General features: G+C 45.1%; 1 protein-coding gene across 1 annotated transcript; it reads right to left on the reverse strand.

Annotated features, from left to right (window-relative positions):
- Positions 1 to 3,321: 3,321 nt before the first annotated feature.
- LOC128906258 (secreted Ly-6/uPAR-related protein 1-like) lies at positions 3,322 to 8,058 on the reverse strand. Its single transcript, XM_054193276.1, has 3 exons — positions 8,007 to 8,058; positions 4,815 to 4,934; positions 3,322 to 3,533 (listed from the first exon to the last, which is right to left on the reverse strand). The coding sequence occupies exons 1-3, from the start codon at positions 8,056 to 8,058 to the stop codon at positions 3,322 to 3,324; spliced, it is 384 nt and encodes a 127-aa protein (XP_054049251.1).
- Positions 8,059 to 20,925: the final 12,867 nt, after the last annotated feature.

Here is a 20,925-nt window from a genome sequence, read left to right on the forward strand (position 1 = left end):
AATATCCTTACTAGTGTGGGTCTGTGAACACCTCCCTGAAAGTTTAGTCTCTGCTGTGGTTAACTCTTTAATTCCTAGATGGATTTGCAACTGGAATTGGGTGATGAAGATCAGGGCTGCACAGTAGGGCTGCCCCACATTTGCAGAAGGGAAAGAAAAGGCAACTTCTTGGCCAAATAAAGCATGAAGCACCGAGGAGCACCCTCAAGTCTGGAGATAAAGTCTCTGGTTGTGTGCAGAATGACTACTGGGAAGAACAAGCCCCCAGAGGGGCAGGTAAAATCCTTCAACACAGCAACAGCAATGTTGGATGCCGCCTGCTGCAAAGCCTCATCTTGCAGGGCCGAGAGGCTGCAAATCTTTTTATGGCCCTTTGGAGACACATCTCTCTCTGTTCTATTTTATTCAGCCTATATTTAAATTCTCCCTCTGTATGTCCACTCGACACAGTGATGCAAAAGTCTGCCAACTCCTTTGAATCCCTTGTCAGTGTCCTGCATTTGCTGGGGCAGTGCTGCTTGCTGCGTTTAACTCCCAGGGACCAAATAGCTAGAACAAATAAAAGCAATAACCAAAGCAGCAACACATCCAACTTTGCAAGGGCTCCCAGTGATGGCTGTTTAGCTTGTGGTTTCTGGCCAACACAGTGTGAACAGATGAGTATTAATGCAAAAGGACATTTTGTACCCCTGACACTCTGTGTGAAGGGCTTTTCACCTCTCCTAATCTAGGAACTTATTACAAGTGCTTTGAAACTAAAAGCTGCCTTTGTTTCTGTTTTGGCTACAGTAGAATCTCGTTGCTCTGGCAATGAAGCCACATTAACAGGCAAGTCCATGGTGACAGGAGACCTGCAACATAGACCTGATAGAAGATGCTCACAGCCAGCACCAGTGACACTAGGAGGGCTGGAGTCCACACCCGCAGAAGCTTTGCAGCAAAGAGGGGACCACAAATAGTTGCTCCCAGCCCCCTGCTTGCCTTGCCATGCTGAGCTCAGTCGCTTTCTCTTTGCCTGCTGCAAGAGAAGCTGCACAAAGAAAACACCCCGTTCTCCCTCGGCATGCCCCAGATCAGCCTCCTGTAATCACTTGATGGTACTTTACCCTTCTGCCACCCTTCTCCCCTTCTTCCAGTGAGGATGGCCTTAAACCTAGGTCTTGCAAGGGGTATTTTTGCACTCTCTTGCTTGTCCCCTTCTGCAGCTTTTCCCTGCTCTGGCTCAGGGCAGTTTGGGAGCTGCAGAACCAGTCAGAGATGTGTCCTCCCTGCAGCCTGTGCTGCCCCATGCGTCCATCCAAGGATGAGCGCAGAAGAAACATGCTGCAAGCTGAAAACTGGAAGATCCAACTTTATTCTCTTGATTCTTGCCCAGAAGTGAACCCTCACCCACCCAGTCCCTCTGTATCCAGACCCTGCCCCATCTGCACGTGCAATAGATGGAGGAAAGTTCAGCCCACGTTAGCGCAGCACAGGACGCTGCAGCCAGCATGGAAAGGCCACTGGGGACAGTGATTTACTCCAAGACCTTGAAGCCAGGATGGAAAAGGGGACATGACCTACAGATGGCAGTGATGGTGGTATGCTTCTGGTCTGACTCATCAGACTGTTTTTGGAGCAGGGAAACACAGAACAGATCAGTAGGAAGCAGAAGCTGGTGCTCTGTGTCTGCAAGGGTGGCTGTAATAGCAGTATTTTTGTAACTCCCAATCATTATCCTCTCAATGGCATTTTTCCCCCCTGTAGACCTCAGCATTGCAACGGTGTCTCAGGGAAGCTGTGGATGTTTTAGTGAAGCACGGGGCATTTCAACTCCAGAAAAAAAAGGGTCTCATCAACCTCCTGAGCCCCAGGCTTATACGGAACCCTCTGCCAAGGAGTTGCCAAGAGCAATGCCTTGTAAAAATTTTCTTGCAAATGGTACTGAACAGACCTTGAGAAACAATTATCTTTGTGCAATGAAGAAAAAAGACTCCTTCTGCTTATTCCTTTAGTTTCCTGGCTGGTGTCTTATGGAAACAGAGTAAAAATGGAATTTGCCACAGAGGAGGTTGCAGGGATGGTATGAACACACAAGGATGGTGCGTGGGATGTACACATGCTCCACTCTGCCCATGCTCTTGCAGGTTGCCTCCTGCTCCCCTGGACGCGCCCTAGCAATAAGAACAGAGTAAATGGCAAGTTTCTTGGCTTTCCCCCACCCGAGAGGGCTGAGAGCTAGGCATGCCTGGCTCCTGTATACCTCCTTTCATCCATCTGGTTTTACAGAAGATAGGGCATCAAAATCAATCTTACAGCTGCTCCAAGGGAAACCACAGCAAATCCCCCTGGGATTTAACCAGCATGTGTGAAGCCATTGGCTTTTCCCAGAGTTGAGGGTCTGGGATAGTCATTACTTTTCCTCTCCTGCAGTCCCTGCTGTGAAGGGACAAGGGAGTGCAGATTAACAGAAGAAGTTGCTTGAAATGGTCTGTAAAACATCTGGGAAGCGAAATCCAGGAGCTCTGATTGCAACCCAAGTTCAGGCAAAGGGCTCCTGAGGGTTTTGGCTAGTCAAACTCCCAAATTTACTTTTGCAGGTCTAACCTGCCCTGGCCTGTTAGTCCAGGGCATGTTTTGAGCTTTCCAGAAATACATCCCATACATGAAGGCTGAGCCCTTCTGAACTCATTCCATAGCTTATTCTAGACAGAACTAAATGCCAGCTTTCTTCAATTGCTAACCACACTCTGTTGAGCAGGTAGTGAGAGGAGACCAGCATCCATCTGCTGCTTTAACTCAGGAGATGGCACCAAAACTGATGATAAACCAAGCTTCTGATGGAGGTTTGCAGGACTTTTTTGGGGTTGTGCATAGGAATATAGGAGAGGCCCATAGACACAGCTTGTGCGGGAGCTCGAGTCCTGGGAAAAAAGCATAGTCCACATGGAGTGTGTGTACAGCCCCTGCTCTCACTGAGGGTGACCCCAGAGCACCAGCCTTGATGGCACTGCCCACACTCTTCTGCTGAGCAGAGTTGCAGCACTTCATCCACTACTGCTCCCCACAGAGGAAAGCTGTAGGGGGAGATGTAGGTCCTGGGGGCCAGAATCAACTGAAAGTGAAGAACATCTGCTTAGCAGCTGGAAACTGGAAATCTAAGGGGTTTAGGTCCAGGTGCCCAAACCTGTGGCTTGAATCCACTTGAATTCACAGCACTGGAGATGGGTGAAGCCACACATCAGCAAAGAAGGTTATTCCCAAGGCATCTAAGAGCTCACAAGGCAGCTTGGCAGAGAGAGGAGTGGGGACGTTTTGGCTGGAGCACAGGCACTTGCACTGTTACAGAGCGTACCGGAGGAGTGTGCCAACGACCATGGCCATCAGACCCAGTGCTGCAGAACTCCTTCCCACCCCGTTGATGGTTCTGGTGTCATCGGTGCAGAGATCAGTGTAGCAGCATGACTTGGGTTTGTTTGCCCCTATTCCATTATAGGAGATGCATTCTTCCTCACAGCTTCTGGTCACGGTGATGTTGCCAAAAAAGGGATAACCTGAAACAGGCAGTTTGGAGAAGGGGAGAAGAAGACAGAGAAAGAACAGGTGAAGGAAGGTGCAGACAGCTGACATCGAGAAACACTGACTTTGTGCAATGGAGGGGAATTAAAGTAAAGTGTTTATAGGTAAATGAAGGTAAATAAGGTGTCGAGCATCTTTAATCAACAGGTGCCTGTAATCTAGACTGCTCTTTGTAGTAACAGGTATGACCTTTCTCCCTGCTGCTACTTCTAAATTTATTCTAGCATTGACAAGAGACAAAATCCCTGTGTATTTTGTTCAGGTGAGTTGCTCCTGCGATGGCTCTGCATAGAAGGTAGCAGTGCCAAGAATCACTGGCGTAACGCTGGCATGGGTGCTGATGAGACAGTTGGTGCTAAGTGAAAAAGTCTACAAACAAGGAGAGAGCCCCTGGGTTTCTGCGATATGTTTGCATGTATCTATTATTTCAGGGTCTGTAAGGGCATAGGGACGGAAAAGGCAAAACAGACTGAGTAAGCAGGATAAGTCCTGTATGCTTCACTATGAAGCTCCGAATCTGATGGATTTCTCTTATTCCCACTCTTAAATTGGATAACTCCACCTGGATTCTTAAAGGAAGTTAAAAAGGATAATCCAAGCTGTGACCGGGAGGGGGAGAGGGAAGCATGGCCAGCAGGTTGAGGGAGGTGATTCTGCCTCTCCACTCCACTCTGGAGTCCTCAGAACAGGAGAGACACGGACCTGTTGGAGCAGGTCCAGAGGAGACCACGGAGATGCTCCGAGGGCTGGAGCCCCTCTGCTGTGAGGACAGGCTGAGAGAGTTGGGGGTGTTCAGCCTAGAGCAGAGAAGGCTCTGGGAAGACCTTATAGCAGCCTTCTAGTACCTAAAGGGGGCCTGCAGGAAAGCTCTGGAGAGAGTCTTGATTAGGGAGTGGAGTGATAGGATGAGGGGTAACAGTTATAAACTAAAAGAGGGTAGATTCAGACTAGATGTTAGGAATAAATTGTTTACACTGAGAGTGGTGAAATATTGGCCCAGGTTGCCCAGAGAGGTGGTGGATGCCTCATCTCTGGAAACATTCCAGGTCAGGTTGGACAGGGCTCTGAGCAACCTGGTGTAGTTGAAGGTGTCCCTGCTCATTGCAGGGGGTTGGACTAGATGGCCTTTAGAAGTCCCTTCCCACCCAAACCATTCTATGATTCTATAATTCTATGATTCTAAGTTCATGAGGTAATTTGTCCCAGGAAGGATGCATCTCTCCTCGTGAGCACTCACAGCAAGCAAAGAAACTTACCTGTGTCTACGGAATGCAGCGTTGTTGTACACACGGTGGCTTTCGGGGGGCACAGGGTGGCTGTTCTGCACTCAGCAATGTCTGTTGGATCCTTGCACGTGTAACATCGTAAGGACTGGGCTGCAGAGAGCAACAGAATGGGTCTGAGGTGGTCACAGCAGCAAAAGTAGACAGCAAGTCTGCAGCTTCTCTGCTCTGTGGTGGGGACTATGTGATTGTCCGTGCTTCTTCCCCCCTTCACCAAGATACAGTGGCCTCAGAAACAAAGCATAGCTGGAGCCAGTGGCAAAGCTTGGGTATGTCAGGGGGGAAAGACCAAACCCCAACACCAAAGGACAAGGATGGTGTTGCAGGAGTTGAGCGTGGTCATTACCTTGGGGGCTCAGCATCCTGAAAAAAGCAGGGATCTAGAGAGACCTATTGCTTGGGTAGCTTTGATAGGATCTTTGCACCCTCTGTAAGAGATGCTACAGCAGAGAGCAAAATAGCTTCTTTTGTTGAGAGCAGCATTCACCAGCACCGAAAGACTGGCACTTCCCCCATTCCTCCACCCACAACGACAGCTCCTTCATACTTGTTTAGAGGGATTTGTGCAGAACTTAGTAACTGAGAGCAGAATTTAAATTTCAGAGCTGTACCAGAGACCCTAAGGGCTGAATGTGGCCTAAAAAACACTTTCATCAGGGGCTACTGCTGCTTTTGAAAAGAAATGATGCCACAAAGCCCTTGCTGGCTGCCTGCGGACACAGGGACACTTTTACATATGCAAGCATTGATCACAGCAGTTGCTTAAAAGTATCGGTACAAGACCTGTCCATCCGCAGCCAGCAGATACCGAGTGTGCGTATTTTTCGGAGTTGTGCTGGTGTGACTTGATGACAGAAACCAGCCTGGTTTGATATTTTCTATTCTACGTGTCTTCCACACACACACGGCAGCTGAAGAACCACCCAAATGTGTCCACTGCCATCTATTGGTAAAATTGCAGAGAGACGATGTTTTCTAGTTATAGTTCTGCAGCATCTGCTGTTAGAGAGAAACTTCTGGGACTTTGTGATAAGAATAAACATTTTTGAAGGCAGTTGTTTGAACGTCTGACTCTGGAATGAATTTTCAGAGCATCTACTTCTCTTAGAACCACCTTTGGAAAACTCAGCTGTACGATAAAGCCTACACAATGCAAAAGCTTTCTTTGTTCTCTTTGCAGAGGTAGAAAGGACTTTTTAACGTGAGCAGTGGTGGTGTTCTGGTGGCCATATCTTTTGTGTGGTGAACCCGACCCTGTTACCTGAGCTGAGGACCTTTGTAGATCCCTTCCAAATGACCTATGAGAGCTTGTTTTATATTTTAACACCTAGTGCCCACTGAGAGAGAAAACGCAACTTTGTCAATCTGACAAGGATACGGATGTTTGTGAGTGTGTAGGACTGGCTAATGGATGGATGGAGCTGTGCTAGCTTAAAGCATCTGAGAAACTAATCTTCAGCCTTTGGGTTGAGCTGGTTTCTAAACCTCCCCATTTGCATGAGTGAGCAGGGCAGGGCCATGGGCTCTGGGGGAGTTAATTCCAGTTAAGAGCAGGAAGAAAACTCTCAGGCGCCTTGTCTTTCACTGACTCAGGGTGCAGCACTCAGAGGATACTGGTTTTATAGAAAAGTTGCAGTGGAAGAGGAAAGCCCAAAAGCATAAAGAGCAGAACAGAAGAGAAGAACTGAACACAGAGGACAATGCTGTGTCCTGATCTAAGGCCAATACTTGACCGTTCATCACTGTCCAACAGTACTGTCTGTCCCTTGATATCAAACCTCTGGAAAGACGAATGGTCACAGACATATTCCTCAGCTGCAAGAGCTGTGCCTAGACCAGCTGCCTCCTACTGTATCATCCCAGAAAATCTATTTCTGTCTCCATCTCAGCTATAAAGCAAAGGGTGGTGATGCCTCTCTGTTTCCATAAAGTGCTCTGAGACCCGTGAGTGGAGACCTGCTCTGTCAGTTCCTCAGCAACCCCATTAAATCCAGGACAGGACTAGACCCAGAGGGAGGGAAAGAAACACATAATACACCACCTGTGAAATATCTTTAAAAAAAGAAAAAATACCAGCAGGTACTGAAATATAAAAAATTGCAGTAGCTGTATAGAAATAACCTGTGGTGGGTTTGACCCATGCTCTTCAGCCAGTAGTTGGGTTTGCTTTAGAGACAGGTGGAAGGAGTGATGAGGATAAGGGGATTAAAAAAGTGATGCAGCCTAAAGACACTCAGAACACTTCCATGCATAAAGAATTGCAAGGTGTATGCCTTTCAGCCTTCTTCCATTTGCAGACCTTTGAATGATCTCGATGTAGCCATGCCTCCAGATGGAGGTATTTGAACCCTGCCCAAGCTGTCTTTCCTCTGAGATCTTTCAGAGTCCCACAAAAACTGCCTGAGGACCTCTGAGGCTTGTGGGCTCTAGATTAAAATCCACTGAGTTGTTGTCACCCCAAGAATGACTCTGTTCCAGGCCAAGGATGTATTTGCAGTGGATCACAAATAGATGGAGTAAGAACACAGCGATGATGAGACCCTATTACCAGCTTGCTCGAGACCCAGACTCATCAGAGACCAAATCTAAGCAGACGCAGGAGAATTTCCTATCTCTGCCTATATCCTAATCTCTAGAAATTAGTGGAAACGCGGGAGACAGTGGTTTAATGAACCTTTCTAAAATTCTTGGAGTTATTTCTCAAACCCTCACCTGTATCTATACTGAAGCCTCGCCCTCTGGTTTTCAGAACTTCCAGCAGACAGCTGGGAAGTTTTAGGGATGGCAGGAGCTCAGGATGAAAATACCCCATCCTATCCCCAGGGGGACAAGTTGGCAGTTTAAGAGCTTGTACTGCTCTGTGCCATGTGGCTGTCATTCACACCTTAGTCCTATAAAGCAGTGGTTGGTCCCCTCCATCCTGATTGGGTGACAGGTGAGCACCTATGCATCTGAACGATGTTCATTGCTCTCTGTCAAGCACCATATCTTTCCCCACCAGGAATGCATATCCCCTTTCCCCATTGACCCTCTCCATTAACCTTCTTAAATACATAAGGGCATCATTTCCCCTACCTGGGGATTACCAGGTCTTTCTGCCTTTCCCCTCCCCTCCCAGGCATTTCCCAGGTGGTCCCTGCAGTGTCGGGAACGCGGAGGTCTTACCCAACTCCACGTATGCCAGGCCAAGCAGGAGCCCAACCAGAAATGTCTTCATGCTGAGAGCAGATCTGTGAAGCCAGGACAGCAAAAGAGAACCGCTCCCAGACAGCTTTATATGTTTTCCCACCCTCCACCTCCTGTTGATCCTGTGGGCGGATTCCCTCAGGGCGTCAGGGGAGAGCTCAGCTCCAGTCTGGATTGGGATTTGTAGAGGAACAAGTTCCCCAAGGAGGTGACGTCACTGCAACAATAAGACTCTAGCCATACGTATTCTCATCTTCAGGTTTATGTCCTGGAGCTGGTCCCATGGAAAAGGAAAAACACAGCTTGCATTGCAAGGGGTGGCCCCATGCCGGTGCTTGGATGGGGAATGTGACAAGGTATGTTTGTTCCTTCAAGTCTGGCTCTGTGAGCCAAGAGCTAGATTGTGTCAGGCGTGTTGCATTGGGCAACAACAGTCTCGATGCAAGTGGGAGCAGGCTGGGCTTCTACACGCATTGGCTCAGCCTCACCGAAGCCTGTTCCATGTTTTCATGCCTACTGTTCTCCAGGCTGGCAGAAGGGAAGCTGGCGTGGCTGGATTTGCTCAAAGCATGTCTCTTTTCCCAAATCCAGTGTAAAAGCAAGCCCGGTGTCTGGTTCCTGGGGGCTTAGTTAGTAACTGAGCCCTGGTGCTGAGCTGCTGGGCATGGGAGCCCCTGAAAGGCCAGTGGAGGTGAATGTGGGAGATGGTGCCTCCAAATCTGGGATTTGTGTATGACATTTTGTTTCAGATTTTTGTTGGCAGAGCAGGGCGCTGTGCTTTCTTTTACAAACGTGTCGACTATTTGACAAATTTTATTCTGAATGTGGGAAATAAATCCAACATGGAGAAATGGATCAACTTTCCCACTGCAGTACCTTTCTGACAGAAAATTTCACTTTATGCATTTCAAGGCAACCCTTTCACAAAAAAATATTTTTTTTATCTTATATAATGTTTGTGGAAAGGCTTAAAAAGCTTGCATTTTGGGAGAAATGCTTTGCTCCTCCTTTTTGACTGAGCCAATGGCATTTTATATTTCACAGGAAAAGCTGATAGACCTTTTTGTTGTTTTTGTTGTGATCCAGGGTGGAAAAAAACAGCATTATGCAATTTCCCATAAAAGAGCTGAATATGCCAATGAAGAAAAGTTTGTGAATCACTGTGGAGCACTCAGAGACTTCAGGGATGGAGACAAGGTGAGTGCACAAAATGATCTAATGCCTGTTGCTCATTGCGGCAATGCACGTGGCCATCGATACCATTTCCAGGAACCTATCCTTTTTCCCAGTTTGTGATTGGGACTTTTTGGGCAAGTGCTGCTCCCTAAAGGTTTGCAGTAACTCGAGAAGCATTGCTAATGAAAATTTCCACAGTCAGGGATGACACAAAGCCGATCAGTCTGGGGCAGCAGGATCAGTGCTGTGCCTTGGGAAAGGGGAGGGAAAGACAGGTACCCTAATGCTCACTTGGCTGTGAGAGTGAAAATAATCTTTATTTTATCTTTCTGTGCTGTCAGAGACCAGGTACATAAAACCAAACAGTCCAAACATACCTCTCTGGGTGTACAGGAAAAACTCCGCCCTGTGAAAGCCACCAGACCTGGTTATATCCAGATCCTTTCTTGTACCAAGGCAGTTCAAGGCGTATTTGAGCAATATCTTAATTAGCACCCACGAAACTGAGAAAGATCCAGTGCTTTAAGTATTCAAGGTGGTTATGCCTGAATAAGTAAGCACAGCAGGGTTGACACTCCAGCATTCACAACACTAAAACACCGCTCGGCAGATTGTGTGTATTGTATGTAGCTTGCTGAAATGGAGATGTCAGCATAAGGGTGTTATAGTGGTCTGACTGTACTTAAAAGCATTGCATACCAAGAAATCCTTGGAGTAAATCAGTGTGGTTGAAGGAATAGTGATATAAATAGGAAACTAAATGAGTCTGTCCAGCTTGGTGGAGGCTGTCCATTGCTATGGTGTCTGGACATGGGATGCATCCGCCCGGTAGGATTGTTTGCCTCTGGCCAGTGCAAAGCCACTTAACTAACGGCTTGAAAAGGTTTGAGATTTGGCAGTAAGGCAGATCATCAGGAAACCACCAGCACTGGGGTTGTTAAAGCTCCTGCAGACTGGTTGAGTATGTGGGAGTGCCAGACTTCAAGGAGGGAGAAGTTGGGAGAGTGCCAGTAAAATTGTGGAGGAAAGGGAAGATGTACAGGCATTAGCTGATCTAAAGATAACTAGGAGCCTCCAGTGAGATGGAGCCCTGACAACAAAACCAAAACCAAACACAAACAAACACAAATGACGTCAAGTTCTGTGTTGGTGTGAAGAAGGCAGGTTATTAGCAGGGTGATTCTGGAAGTGCTAGCACCCTGGCATGAGGCCCTAGTGGCTTCTCACCTGGAATTTCATTGCCCCTATCAAGAAATAATGGACTCTTGATGGAAAAAAAAAAATACAGATGGAAACTAATGGGAAGAAGACTGGGAGAACAGGATCCACCCCAAAAGATGACTCTGGAAAATACTGGCCCTTTTTAGTTTGACAGAACAGAGGTTGAGTGGAGATATAATTTTTTTTTCCCCAGGAGCACTGAAAACAGATCTACAGAAACTAAAACTCCTTAAGCTAAAATGTCACACTGGACTAGAGCTGACATAAGACTAGCATGAATTAAATTAGACTGGCAATGAAAGGTAGGCTCTTAAACTCTAGGAAAAATTGAGTCCCTTCTAAAAGCAAAGGTAAAGTAGAAATCCCACATGCTTTAAGATGGATCTTGATAAATATGTGAAAGAAGTGGTTTGATATAGCAGTTAGGACAGCCTTAGACAGCTCGTAGGACTCAGGAGGACCTAAATTCCTATCTGTCTGTGTCAATGGTAGAATAAACCCTGAGCAACATTTTGAAGACTGACTGACAGGAGCCGTAAGGGACTCCGGTTGAAATGTTACTTCAGGTCTGAAGATCTGAGAATATAAATGAGGCGTGGTGTGGAGGGAGAAAGGCTTCTGTGCCAAAAACCTCTCTGAATTTTCAGTGGTATCAATCCAAAACCACTATCAGCCTGCCCCTGTGAGACTGGCCTTATAAGGTAATAATCTCTCTCTGCTTATCACATATGCAAGGAAAGGCAGAGGATGGAAATTCAGTGTTCACAGGCAAGAAGGCGACATGCTTTATAACTATCTGATCAAACTTCTGTTACAGTTAATTCTTGTTTGAATGAAAAAGAAACCAGATTTTGTAAAGAAGTCCTGTGACAGAGAGTCCACACTAAGGTCTGATAAGCTTTTACAGTGGTCAGTTATCAGCCATATGTAAATTAATCCCTACGTAAAATATTTCTACTCTGATTTATAAAGCTTCTACAGCCAGTGGCTCTCATTAAACCCCTCTACTAAACTTAATTGCTCACTGTTACAGCTTTCTTCTCCTCAAGGGAGACACAGTTTTCTAGGATATCCCTTTGATAAACTTTGATGGTCTCTTTGACTCCTTCCTTGGAAGGCCTGTCCTCCAGAGCTTTAACCCTTCTGGTGGTCCATCTCCAAACTGCCTCTGATTTACCACCTTCTCTCCTGCATTGCCCAACCCAGAACTAGATGTTGCCTTGTAACAACAGCCAACTCCAGTCCCAGGTATAAGCAGAATGTATCTTTCTGTCATGAGATGAGCATCAAACAACTGTGTTTGACACTGTGGCCATGGCATTGTAGCCGTGACATCAGTCTACCTGATGTCAATGCCTTTCTTGGGAGCTGCTTCTCAGGATGGAGTCTGCCATTAGGTTCCCAGATATCATGGTGATGGCTGGAGTATAGGAAAACAGAGAGACTACTGATGAACATATTGAGTCAACCTGAGTTCAGCTTCTGTGATTCAGGTGAGGTAGATTTTTTTCTGGGGACCGTTTGGATGACTGTGTCTGTGGGGTCTACCATGTTCATCTGTGACTCAGCAGTGGGAAACTATGCTGTCTGTGGCCATGGCTGCAGTGATGCTTGATGACATGTTCAGCTAATCGAAGCTCACACCTTTCACGGGTGTGCACTTATAACAAGACTATAGGCTTATTTGGGTGGAGTTGCTCTCCACCCTCCTGATGAAACTCTGCCACTGGGCAGAAAGGAATGCAGGTTTCATCGGGCTGCAGAAGGGTGAAAGTGTGAGCATGACTCCGTGAGCACCCTTCTCCTAGGAGCCCTTTAGGTCTTCCAGGGGCTGTTCTATACAAAACACAAGTGTCCCCATATAGGGGGGATATCAAAGAGAAATCCAGAGTCCCAGCGCTGACTCAGTTAATCTCTAAAGAAAGACCTCTTATCCCTTTCCTCCCATGTCTGTGCTTCATTTTGGTGGTTTGCATACCCTGTCTAAAGATGTGAAATGGGAAATTGAACCTCTCCAAGCAGAGAAGGAAATTGCATTCACATCTCCCAAGTTCTGGCTTAAGCACACTCTAGGCTAAAAAGCAGGTGCACTTCTGCAGATGGGAGGAAATCCTCCACCCCCGCTGTATTTTTGGAAAAAGAAATTTGCTCTGTTCAGTGTTCTGAGAGAAAAAAGGCAAGTCCAAGGACATGGACTCTACATATGCAGGTTCCTCTTCTTCTAGCCACAGGGTCGAGGACAGTCCCTTCAGGCATCACCTCACCAGCTGTGCTTGGTCAGCCCTGGGAATGTAGGTCTCCCAGGAATTTTCAGAGGGCATGCAAAGTGTCTGACGCATGTTTCTGGACTGCATCCCAGAAGGATGGATATCTACAAGTCAAGGATTTTAGGGATTCTTTAACCTGTACCAATCCTGCCACGGACTTGAAAAGTGCATAGGATGTGTAGCAGTTTGCATGTTCCATGGCCCTGTTATGACCTGAACCCATTGTATCTGTCCCAGGCAGTGCCCAGGCACACTCTGAAGCATACCATGGGCCAAGGATGTTTCCCATGAGGCCATTAAGTTTTTGGGGAAAAAGAAAATTCAGCTATGCAGGTATGAGCTGTGCCGATTGTCGTCAGGATCAGAGAATGGATCCTGTCCCCTTTTAAAGACCAGTGTAGATGTAGCCTGGATGTGTCTTCAGATGAAAGTCTCTTCAATTCATTGTTATGTTGTGATTCCCCTTTCTGTCCTGGTGATAGCTGCTGCAAACCATATGTGAAAGCCTTTGCATTGTGACCCAAAAGTGCGTGTTCTAGCATGCAAGAGGATATTGTGACCATGTACTTTTTCATCTGAAAGTTGGATGATTTAGAGCCAAGGCTGAAGGGTGCTGGGAGTATTCATGGGGGTTTCTGTTGGTTGGGAGACTCTGATGTCTTGGTTCACACTTTGATCAGCTGATGGCAATGTCAGCCTCTGAGAAACCTTCTGCAGTAGTGCAGGAGTGGACAACATACAAAAACCAGCCAATTGCAGGGCCTGGTTCCTCCCTCCCCTTAGCAGGGAGATTTTTCCCTCTTTATCAACTAGATTTTGGTTGTGCAGGGGATGGAAAAAGGAAATGGAATTCTCCCTATTAACTTAAGATATCACTTACCTTTGTCAAAACCAGGGACTGTAACTGAGTCTCTGAGCATTGAAGTGATTGACATCACTTTGTCAACCCTTCAATTTGAGCAGCAGTACCTTTGACTGACAGGTCTGATAGACGTATCAGGAAGCCCATCCCTCACGCTACTGCTTCATGTCCCATGTTAGCAGCAGTGTCTATCGCCAGATGATACAGACCTAGATGCTTCACCATGAGCTAATCTAAACAGTAAGCCTAAAAAGAAGCCAGTTCCCATCATTGGGATCTGTGTGGCCAGGGCCAAAAGTTGAGGGAACAGTAATTAACAGAAAATGCGGAAGACAATAACCTTCGAAAATTTGCACAGTCACAAACAGATTGAAGCAGGACACAAAAACCCAAGGTGGAGTCATCTGATTTAAGTGAAGCTTTTCTTCTATAACATAGATGTCTCTTGGGTGAATCACCATATGTCTTTGTTTTTACAGTCAGGCAGACACATGCACAATTCATCAAAACTGCTTTAGACAAAAGCCTCATCAAAAAATGAATGGCACTGTGAATTACCTGTTTCTCTTCACTGGCTTTGAAAGGCATTTTTCAAAATATTTACTATGGGAGGCCTTTCCATAGTAAAGGTGTGTATTTTGTTAGCTGCATCACACTTCAATGTTTGTTGACTTGGAAGGTGCAAGGTCAAATGTCCTGACAAAACTTAACTGTCTCTGATAAGGAGCTGAGTGGCCAGTGGAAAACTCTTGTGTCCAGAGAAGGGCAACAAGACTGGTGAGGGGTCTGGAGCACAAACCTTATGAAGAGCAGCTGAGGGAGCTGGGGTTGTTCAACCTGGAGAAAAGGAGGCTGAGGGGAGACCTTCTCGCTCTCTACAACTCAACTGAAAGGAGGTTGTAGAGAGGTGGGAGTGGATCTCTTCTCCCAAGGAACAGGCGACAGGACAAGAGGAAATGGCCTTAAGTTGCACCAGGGGAGGTTTAGACTGGATCTTAGGAAAAAATTTACACGGAAAGGATTATTAAACATTGGAACAGGCTGCCCAGGGAAGTGGTGTAATCACCATCCCTGAAGGTATCTAAAAGACGGGTAGATGTAGTGCTTAGAGATATGGTTTAGTGATGGTTTTTGTCAGTGTTAGGTTGATGCTTAGACTAGGTGATCTGAAAGGTCACTCCAATCTAGGCAATTCTATTATTCTATACCCATGTATGAGTCCCTAGGAATGGGTTTTGAAAGGACGTGGAGAAGAAAGTCTCAGAAGAACAGTTCATTCCAGATGTCTTTGAGATTAACAGTCAGGATTTGGACAGGACACTGCAATGGCTCAGACACTTCTGTTGGACTGCAGTTTTTTTTGGAGGCTGCTGCCTTCAAAGCATCTTCAGATGTTGAGAGCAGATCAACCCGAGGATGTGGCTGGGTATGAATATTGTTGGCTCATAGACGAGAGGTCTAACTTGTGGGACTGTGAGATTATTTTGCAGGTAAAGCAGTAATAACAGCTCATGTCACAGTGATGGAAAAATTCCACTGGCCTCTTTCTACCTACATTCTCAGCATTGCTTTTGGGGTGGAGCTGTACTAGGGAAATGACTGATGGAAGAAGCTTGCTCTGGGCTCCAGTGGGGAAGCTTCTGTGTAGGCTCAGGCTACAGGTGTGGAAATAGTGCTTTGCTTTCCCAACCACTAGAAAGATTTTGCTGTTAACGAACACATTTTCTTTAATGTGACATTATGTTAGGGACTTCTTGTCCGTGTTCTGGGTGTATGTCTTCCTTTTGCCTAATGACAGGATGTTGCTCAGTTGAACTGAATAGATGATTGTCTATAATCATGTTGGATGTTTTTCTGAGGAGGCTACTTTCATGGCTAATTTGGAAGAAAAAAGGGTTGCTAAAGGCAAAAGCATGAATAACTACTGCATCAATAACCGTGGCTGAATCTGGTTACAGAATAATTTGGATGGGGCATCAACAAGACTTCTTTGCCAAGGAGAGTAGTGAGCAATCACAAACTACTCATGGGCTATCCAGAGTTCACACCCTGGCATGTAGTAAACTTCCAGCATAATAAACCTGTTGTGATTTTAATAATAAAGGATCAACCATTACAAATCTGTCCACTTGGTCATGAGTAAGGCAGGGATGCTTCTGAAGATGCAAATGAGAATGGCTCTGATGCATGGTCTCCAGCCTTCTCAATAATTCATATTCTCCACCCTCCCCTTATGCTTCATGAAGAGTTCATAGCTTTGGTACGTGCTTGCAAATGACAGCTGAAGAGGGCAATATTTCTCAAATGGGTCTTTATCGTGTATCTTTTTTTTTGCCAACCCTACTTTTGGGTCAGTGCCTCAAATTAAGGGACATTCTTGCTCAAATTGGAGAAAGAAATGCCATCCCCATGCAGAACTGTGCCAAACCTTCCCAGTAGGATCAAACTCCTTACTCATTCATCCATGTATCTAACTGAAATGACCCCAGCCAATACTCTCTCCATTTGCCTTCTTTAGGTGTGTTTCTTCTGGGTGTCCTACATGTTTCCAGGGCTCACTTGACTGCCCAGAGTTTAGCTGTTCATATTCATTTTCATCTAATCTGGCTTCAGCTTAACACAGAACAATTTTCTCTTCCCTTGCTCCCCCATATCTCCTCCCCTTGCAGATACATTTTTTTTGAGATGACATAGTCTGATGGCTGAGCTCAGGAGGCTAACACACTAAGAAAGATATTCACACCTGATCCAGGTGAGTGTTGGATTGATTCAGCTAACAGATACCAAAGATAAACGTTGATATAGGGTGGCTAAAAAAACGGTGAGTGAACTGTGAGTTCAAGGATGTGGATGCAAGCCTGTTGTTGCCTGAAATCAAAGATTCAGAAACCTGTCTGGAATTTGTTTCTGTAACAAAGAGGAAAAGTGGAGAAAAGTCATCTACAGAAGAATAACTGTGGCCTGAAATGGGTGAATAACCGTTTCGAACATTATACTAAAAATGAGAGGGAAGCCTAAAAGAATGGAAGGGAAAACTGAACAGCAGACAAATTTATATAGCAGAAGTTAAGAAATACATAAAGTAAAAATTTGCAATAGTCAAATGACTTAAATCTCAGGAAGGACATTAAATGTTTATTTAAATTCTTCAGCCCTTATATTGGGAGATGAAAGTAGTGAAGATGTGATAGATGAAAAATAAATGTTGAATTAAACCACTTATTCATTCAATATAGAAATTGCTTTTGACTTTTGGGAGTAAAGACAGCATAGAAACAGGTGTCCAGAAATAGAAATAAACACATCTGAGGTGGAAAAAAAGTTTAATGTATTCAAGTTGAGGCAAAGCAGGACAGGATATTTTCCATCACAGAACCCTTAGAGAACTGGCATATAGAACAAGAGGTCCAGGTCCACTCCCACATATTGTTCATAGATTGGTCAAGTTCAAGACGATATCACAAGTTCAGTGTTTATCACCTAAATTAAAGAGGGGAGGCATAAATGTCCTTCTGTCATTTGTCTGACCTCAATAGCAGGCCAGGATTAAGAACAATTTTTGAAGGAGACAATAATGAAAAATACACAAAGGCTTAAACACCAAGATGATGATCTTCCTGATTTCACATTAATAAAGTCTGATTTTCAAGAGTTCATCAAAGGAATATAAAAATATAACATGGGAATATTTCTTAAGATGGCATAATGGAAATTAAGTCAATATAAGCTGAGTGAGAAGTTTTTAGAAGATTTGAAATGGAAGGGCTAAAAGTTTTTTACAGTGCTTGGAGGGGGATGAATCTGGGGGAGGTCAGTAGTGCAGATCCTCAGGAAATGGTCTTTGAGTAAAGACCTTGACCGATGTTAAATGGGATCACATTAATGAAATTTACCAATGATACGAATTTGGGATGCATGAGCAGTGCAGAGAAGGATCAGGATATCGTAAACAACCAGGTGGCTTGGAAGCATATTATATACTAATAACATCATAGCTGTAATAAGTAAGTTATACGGTAAACTAAAAGGTCACCTGTAAATTACTGGAGAGATGAAAGACATAAGAATATCTTGATCACATGCTGCGTATACGTCAGACACCCGATGAAGCGTGAAGAAGCTGTCATGATTAGGGGCTGCGTCAGGGAGGACAGTGCAGGACTAAGGCCGTTGTGCAATGCACCAACAAGACCACGCTTGCAATGTGGGTGCGTTTATCACCACCCGTGCCCAAGGGAGATGAAGTCCCATACAAAAGCTAAGATGAAAACAGAAATGCACAGCATATCAGACTAAAAGAGCTGGGATTTCTTAGCAGAAGGAGAAAAGGTTCCCAAATAAGGACATACTCAACAGCAGGCAACTCGGAATGGAAGACCTATCTGAGATAAGAAAGATGGTGGCAATGGACACATGGGTGGGATCTGTCAATGAAAAAAAGCAAGGCTGTAAATTAGAAATGTGTGCACAAGAAATGAGTTAGTCTTCTACTAACAGATGGGGAAAAGAATGAACAGCTTGATTTAAGATGGAGTTTGGAGGACCGTTAATTGATCCATCTGTTGCCAAGATGATGTGTTTGGTACGGCACAGAAGAGAGACGTATGGTACTGCCCTGTCATACAAGGATGCATCATTTGGGATAGCCCCCAAAAACCCCAAATAAGAGTTTATGGACAGGAATAACACTCAGCTCTGGGCACCAATGAAACAAGTTTTTCCATATGCCAGGGGCCATTTTGTCTGTGCCAGTGCCGTGGCAATCTGTGTTGATGTAATTCATAGAATAACAGAATCATCTAGGTTGGAAGGGACCTTTCAGATGATTGAGGCCGACCATCAACCTAACACTGCCAAAACCACCACTAACCCATGTCCCTCAGCACCACATCTACCCATCTATCTACCCATCTATCTACCCAAATACCTCCAGGGATGACTATTCCAATGTTTGATAACCCTTTCAGTGAAGAGATTTTTCCTAATATCCAGTCTAAATCTCCCCTGGAACAACTTGAGGCCATTTCCTCTTGTCCTATCAGTTGTTACCTGGGAGAAGAGACCAATGCCCATCTCTTTTCAGGTAGTTGTAGAGAGCAATAGGGTCTCCCCTCAGCATCCTTTTCTCCAGGCTAAGCAACCTCAGTTCCCTCAGCCGCTCTTCATAAGACTTATGCTCCAGACCCCTCAACAGCTTTGTTGCCCTTCTCTGGACATGTTCCAGCATTTCAGTGTCTGTCTTGTAGTGAGGAGCCCAAAACTGAACACAGTATTCGAGATGTGGCTTTATCTGTACCCCAAACTCAAAGGGTTTGGGGTATGTGGGGTGGCAAAAGTGGGTGATGAAGGAGGAAGTGACCAGGCAGCACCTCTGCTGGGTTGGAGGAGAGCTAGGTAGTTTTGAAAGTTATTCTACACATGAGTAAGATGAAAGTCATTTGCACTTCATTTCTGCTGAAAACACTGGTAAGTCTAATGTCAACTCTGGTTAGGTACTGTTTAAGAGATGTGACTATGATAATAAGGTACGACATAACTGAAATGTTCACTTGGTTTTGATGTGTGGGATCTATTTTGGGACAGCAGTGTTATTCCTGAATTCTGTGTTTGCCTTAGCATGTTGTTAAAGATATTGATGGTAGATAATGCCCTTCTCCTCTTAGACTGTTCTTGAATAGACAGCCCCATTATGTGAGGTAGACCAGCACAGCCCTCCTTCACCAACCTTCTTCAGAGAGTGAACGCATAGTCACTTTGCCTCCTACATCCTTGGTTGTCTTCAGGATGTTGTCTGCTTCTTATCACACATTCAACAGGAAAGAGGCAGCTTTATGTTCCGCTTTACTGTGAGGACTTTGGGTTTGTTTATGTCAACATTTTAATCCTGAAGCCAGAAGCATGGAAGAAAATGTTTCAGTGTAATTTCTGTGATGTAAAGGTGTCCGCTGTTTTTTATTTCATGGTGAATCACCAGGGTGGTGATGGCAGAGAATTTACCTTGGAGTATCCACACAGTATTGTAGATTTGCTTCCTGTGTATTTCTGCTCCACCCTTTGCATTTTGTGTTTCTTTACAGAAAGCATGATGGAATATGTGTAGGAAAATAGACAGCTGTTTTGTTACACGTGTGGGGAATAAGCAAGCTTTCTAGACTCCAGGTCCTCTATTTTGGTTCTTTGCATATTTTCTACTTTCTACAGAAAGGTCTCTGGTCCTGAGATACTTTTCCTGGAACTTGCTGGCCTCATCCCTGGAAGGTTAGAGAAGTAGTAAGTGGTTTGCATTTTGGGTTCCACGGTTTTGAAGAAAATACTTTTCTTCCTGCATTTCTGAGGTATGGGGCTTTGGTCAATCTGGTCAAGTGGGAGGTGTCCCTGCCCATGGCAGGGTGGTTGGAATTAGATGATCTTTAAGGTCCCTTCCAACCCAAACCATTCTGTGATTCTATGATTCTATGATACCCCACCTCCAGTGCTCGTTAAGCAGGATCTTAGCAGGTAGAATAATGGGTTGCGCGGCTACGTGCTGCTGGGCTTGATTTATCCCTAAATGGGGCTCAGAACCCATACAATAATGTAAAAAGAGCATTGCAAGGGGACAACATATTTTGGTGGACACCCAAGTAATGACTTCATTTGAATTTCCTTTGGTAATCCAACCATCAGTGAATTCTTGACTCTTATGGATTCAGATGTCACTGATAAAAGCCATGCAAGAACCTTTTTTCCTTGCAAGAACCTTGCAACATTTTTTCTTAGCTTAGACTTAACATCCGTTAAACTCTATGCACAAATGAGACTGCTGAGGTTTTTAAAGTAGCTAGGCAAGATTTCCTGGGATAGCTGTTCTGCCTTGTGATTAACCTTCCATCAGAAGCTACTTGTGTGCACTCCAGTAAAATCTCAGCGCTCAGTAACTGTATTTCTATGTGAATGAACAACTTTTTGATTCCTATCCTCTTTTCTTTCAACCGTCACACTTAAACATGCATACATGTGTTCTTTCTGCCCATCTGAATGCCTCAAAGAACTTTGGAACCAGAGAGCTATCCTGTCTGTGCAAAAGGCCACATGGTGACCTCAGCTCTCATAGATGTTAAGGGAAGCGACAGAGGAGACTGGCCTACAGACACAAATCTGTACAAAACCAGGTCATGGAAGTAGTTATTGAAATGGTGTAGCTGGAACGTGAATGAGATGAGAGGGACGTTGGAGCAGGGCATAGTCTGGGTGAGAGAAAGCTATTGGTTTGATTGCTGTGTCCTGGTGCTGGTGATAGACATAGGCATTGGGTGGACCAGGAAGGAGGAGGAGATAAGAGGGATAAGGAGCATTTTTGTTTTATCCTCAGAGGCCATTTTGAATTCAGGGA

This window comes from Rissa tridactyla, chromosome 2 (assembly GCF_028500815.1).
Source record: "Rissa tridactyla isolate bRisTri1 chromosome 2, bRisTri1.patW.cur.20221130, whole genome shotgun sequence".
Lineage (NCBI taxonomy): Eukaryota > Metazoa > Chordata > Aves > Charadriiformes > Laridae > Rissa > Rissa tridactyla.

Bases quoted from the DNA above. Each gene is read 5' to 3' on its own strand.
- LOC128906258 (XM_054193276.1), bottom strand. From the start codon at position 8,058: ATGAAGACATTTCTGGTTGGGCTCCTGCTTGGCCTGGCATACGTGGAG. The intron at 4,935-8,006 runs GTAAGACCTCCG...TGCTCTCTGCAG, and splicing joins CCTGGCATACGTGGAGTTGG to CCCAGTCCTTACGATGTTAC. The intron at 3,534-4,814 runs GTAAGTTTCTTT...TGCCTGTTTCAG, and splicing joins GCTGCATTCCGTAGACACAG to GTTATCCCTTTTTTGGCAAC.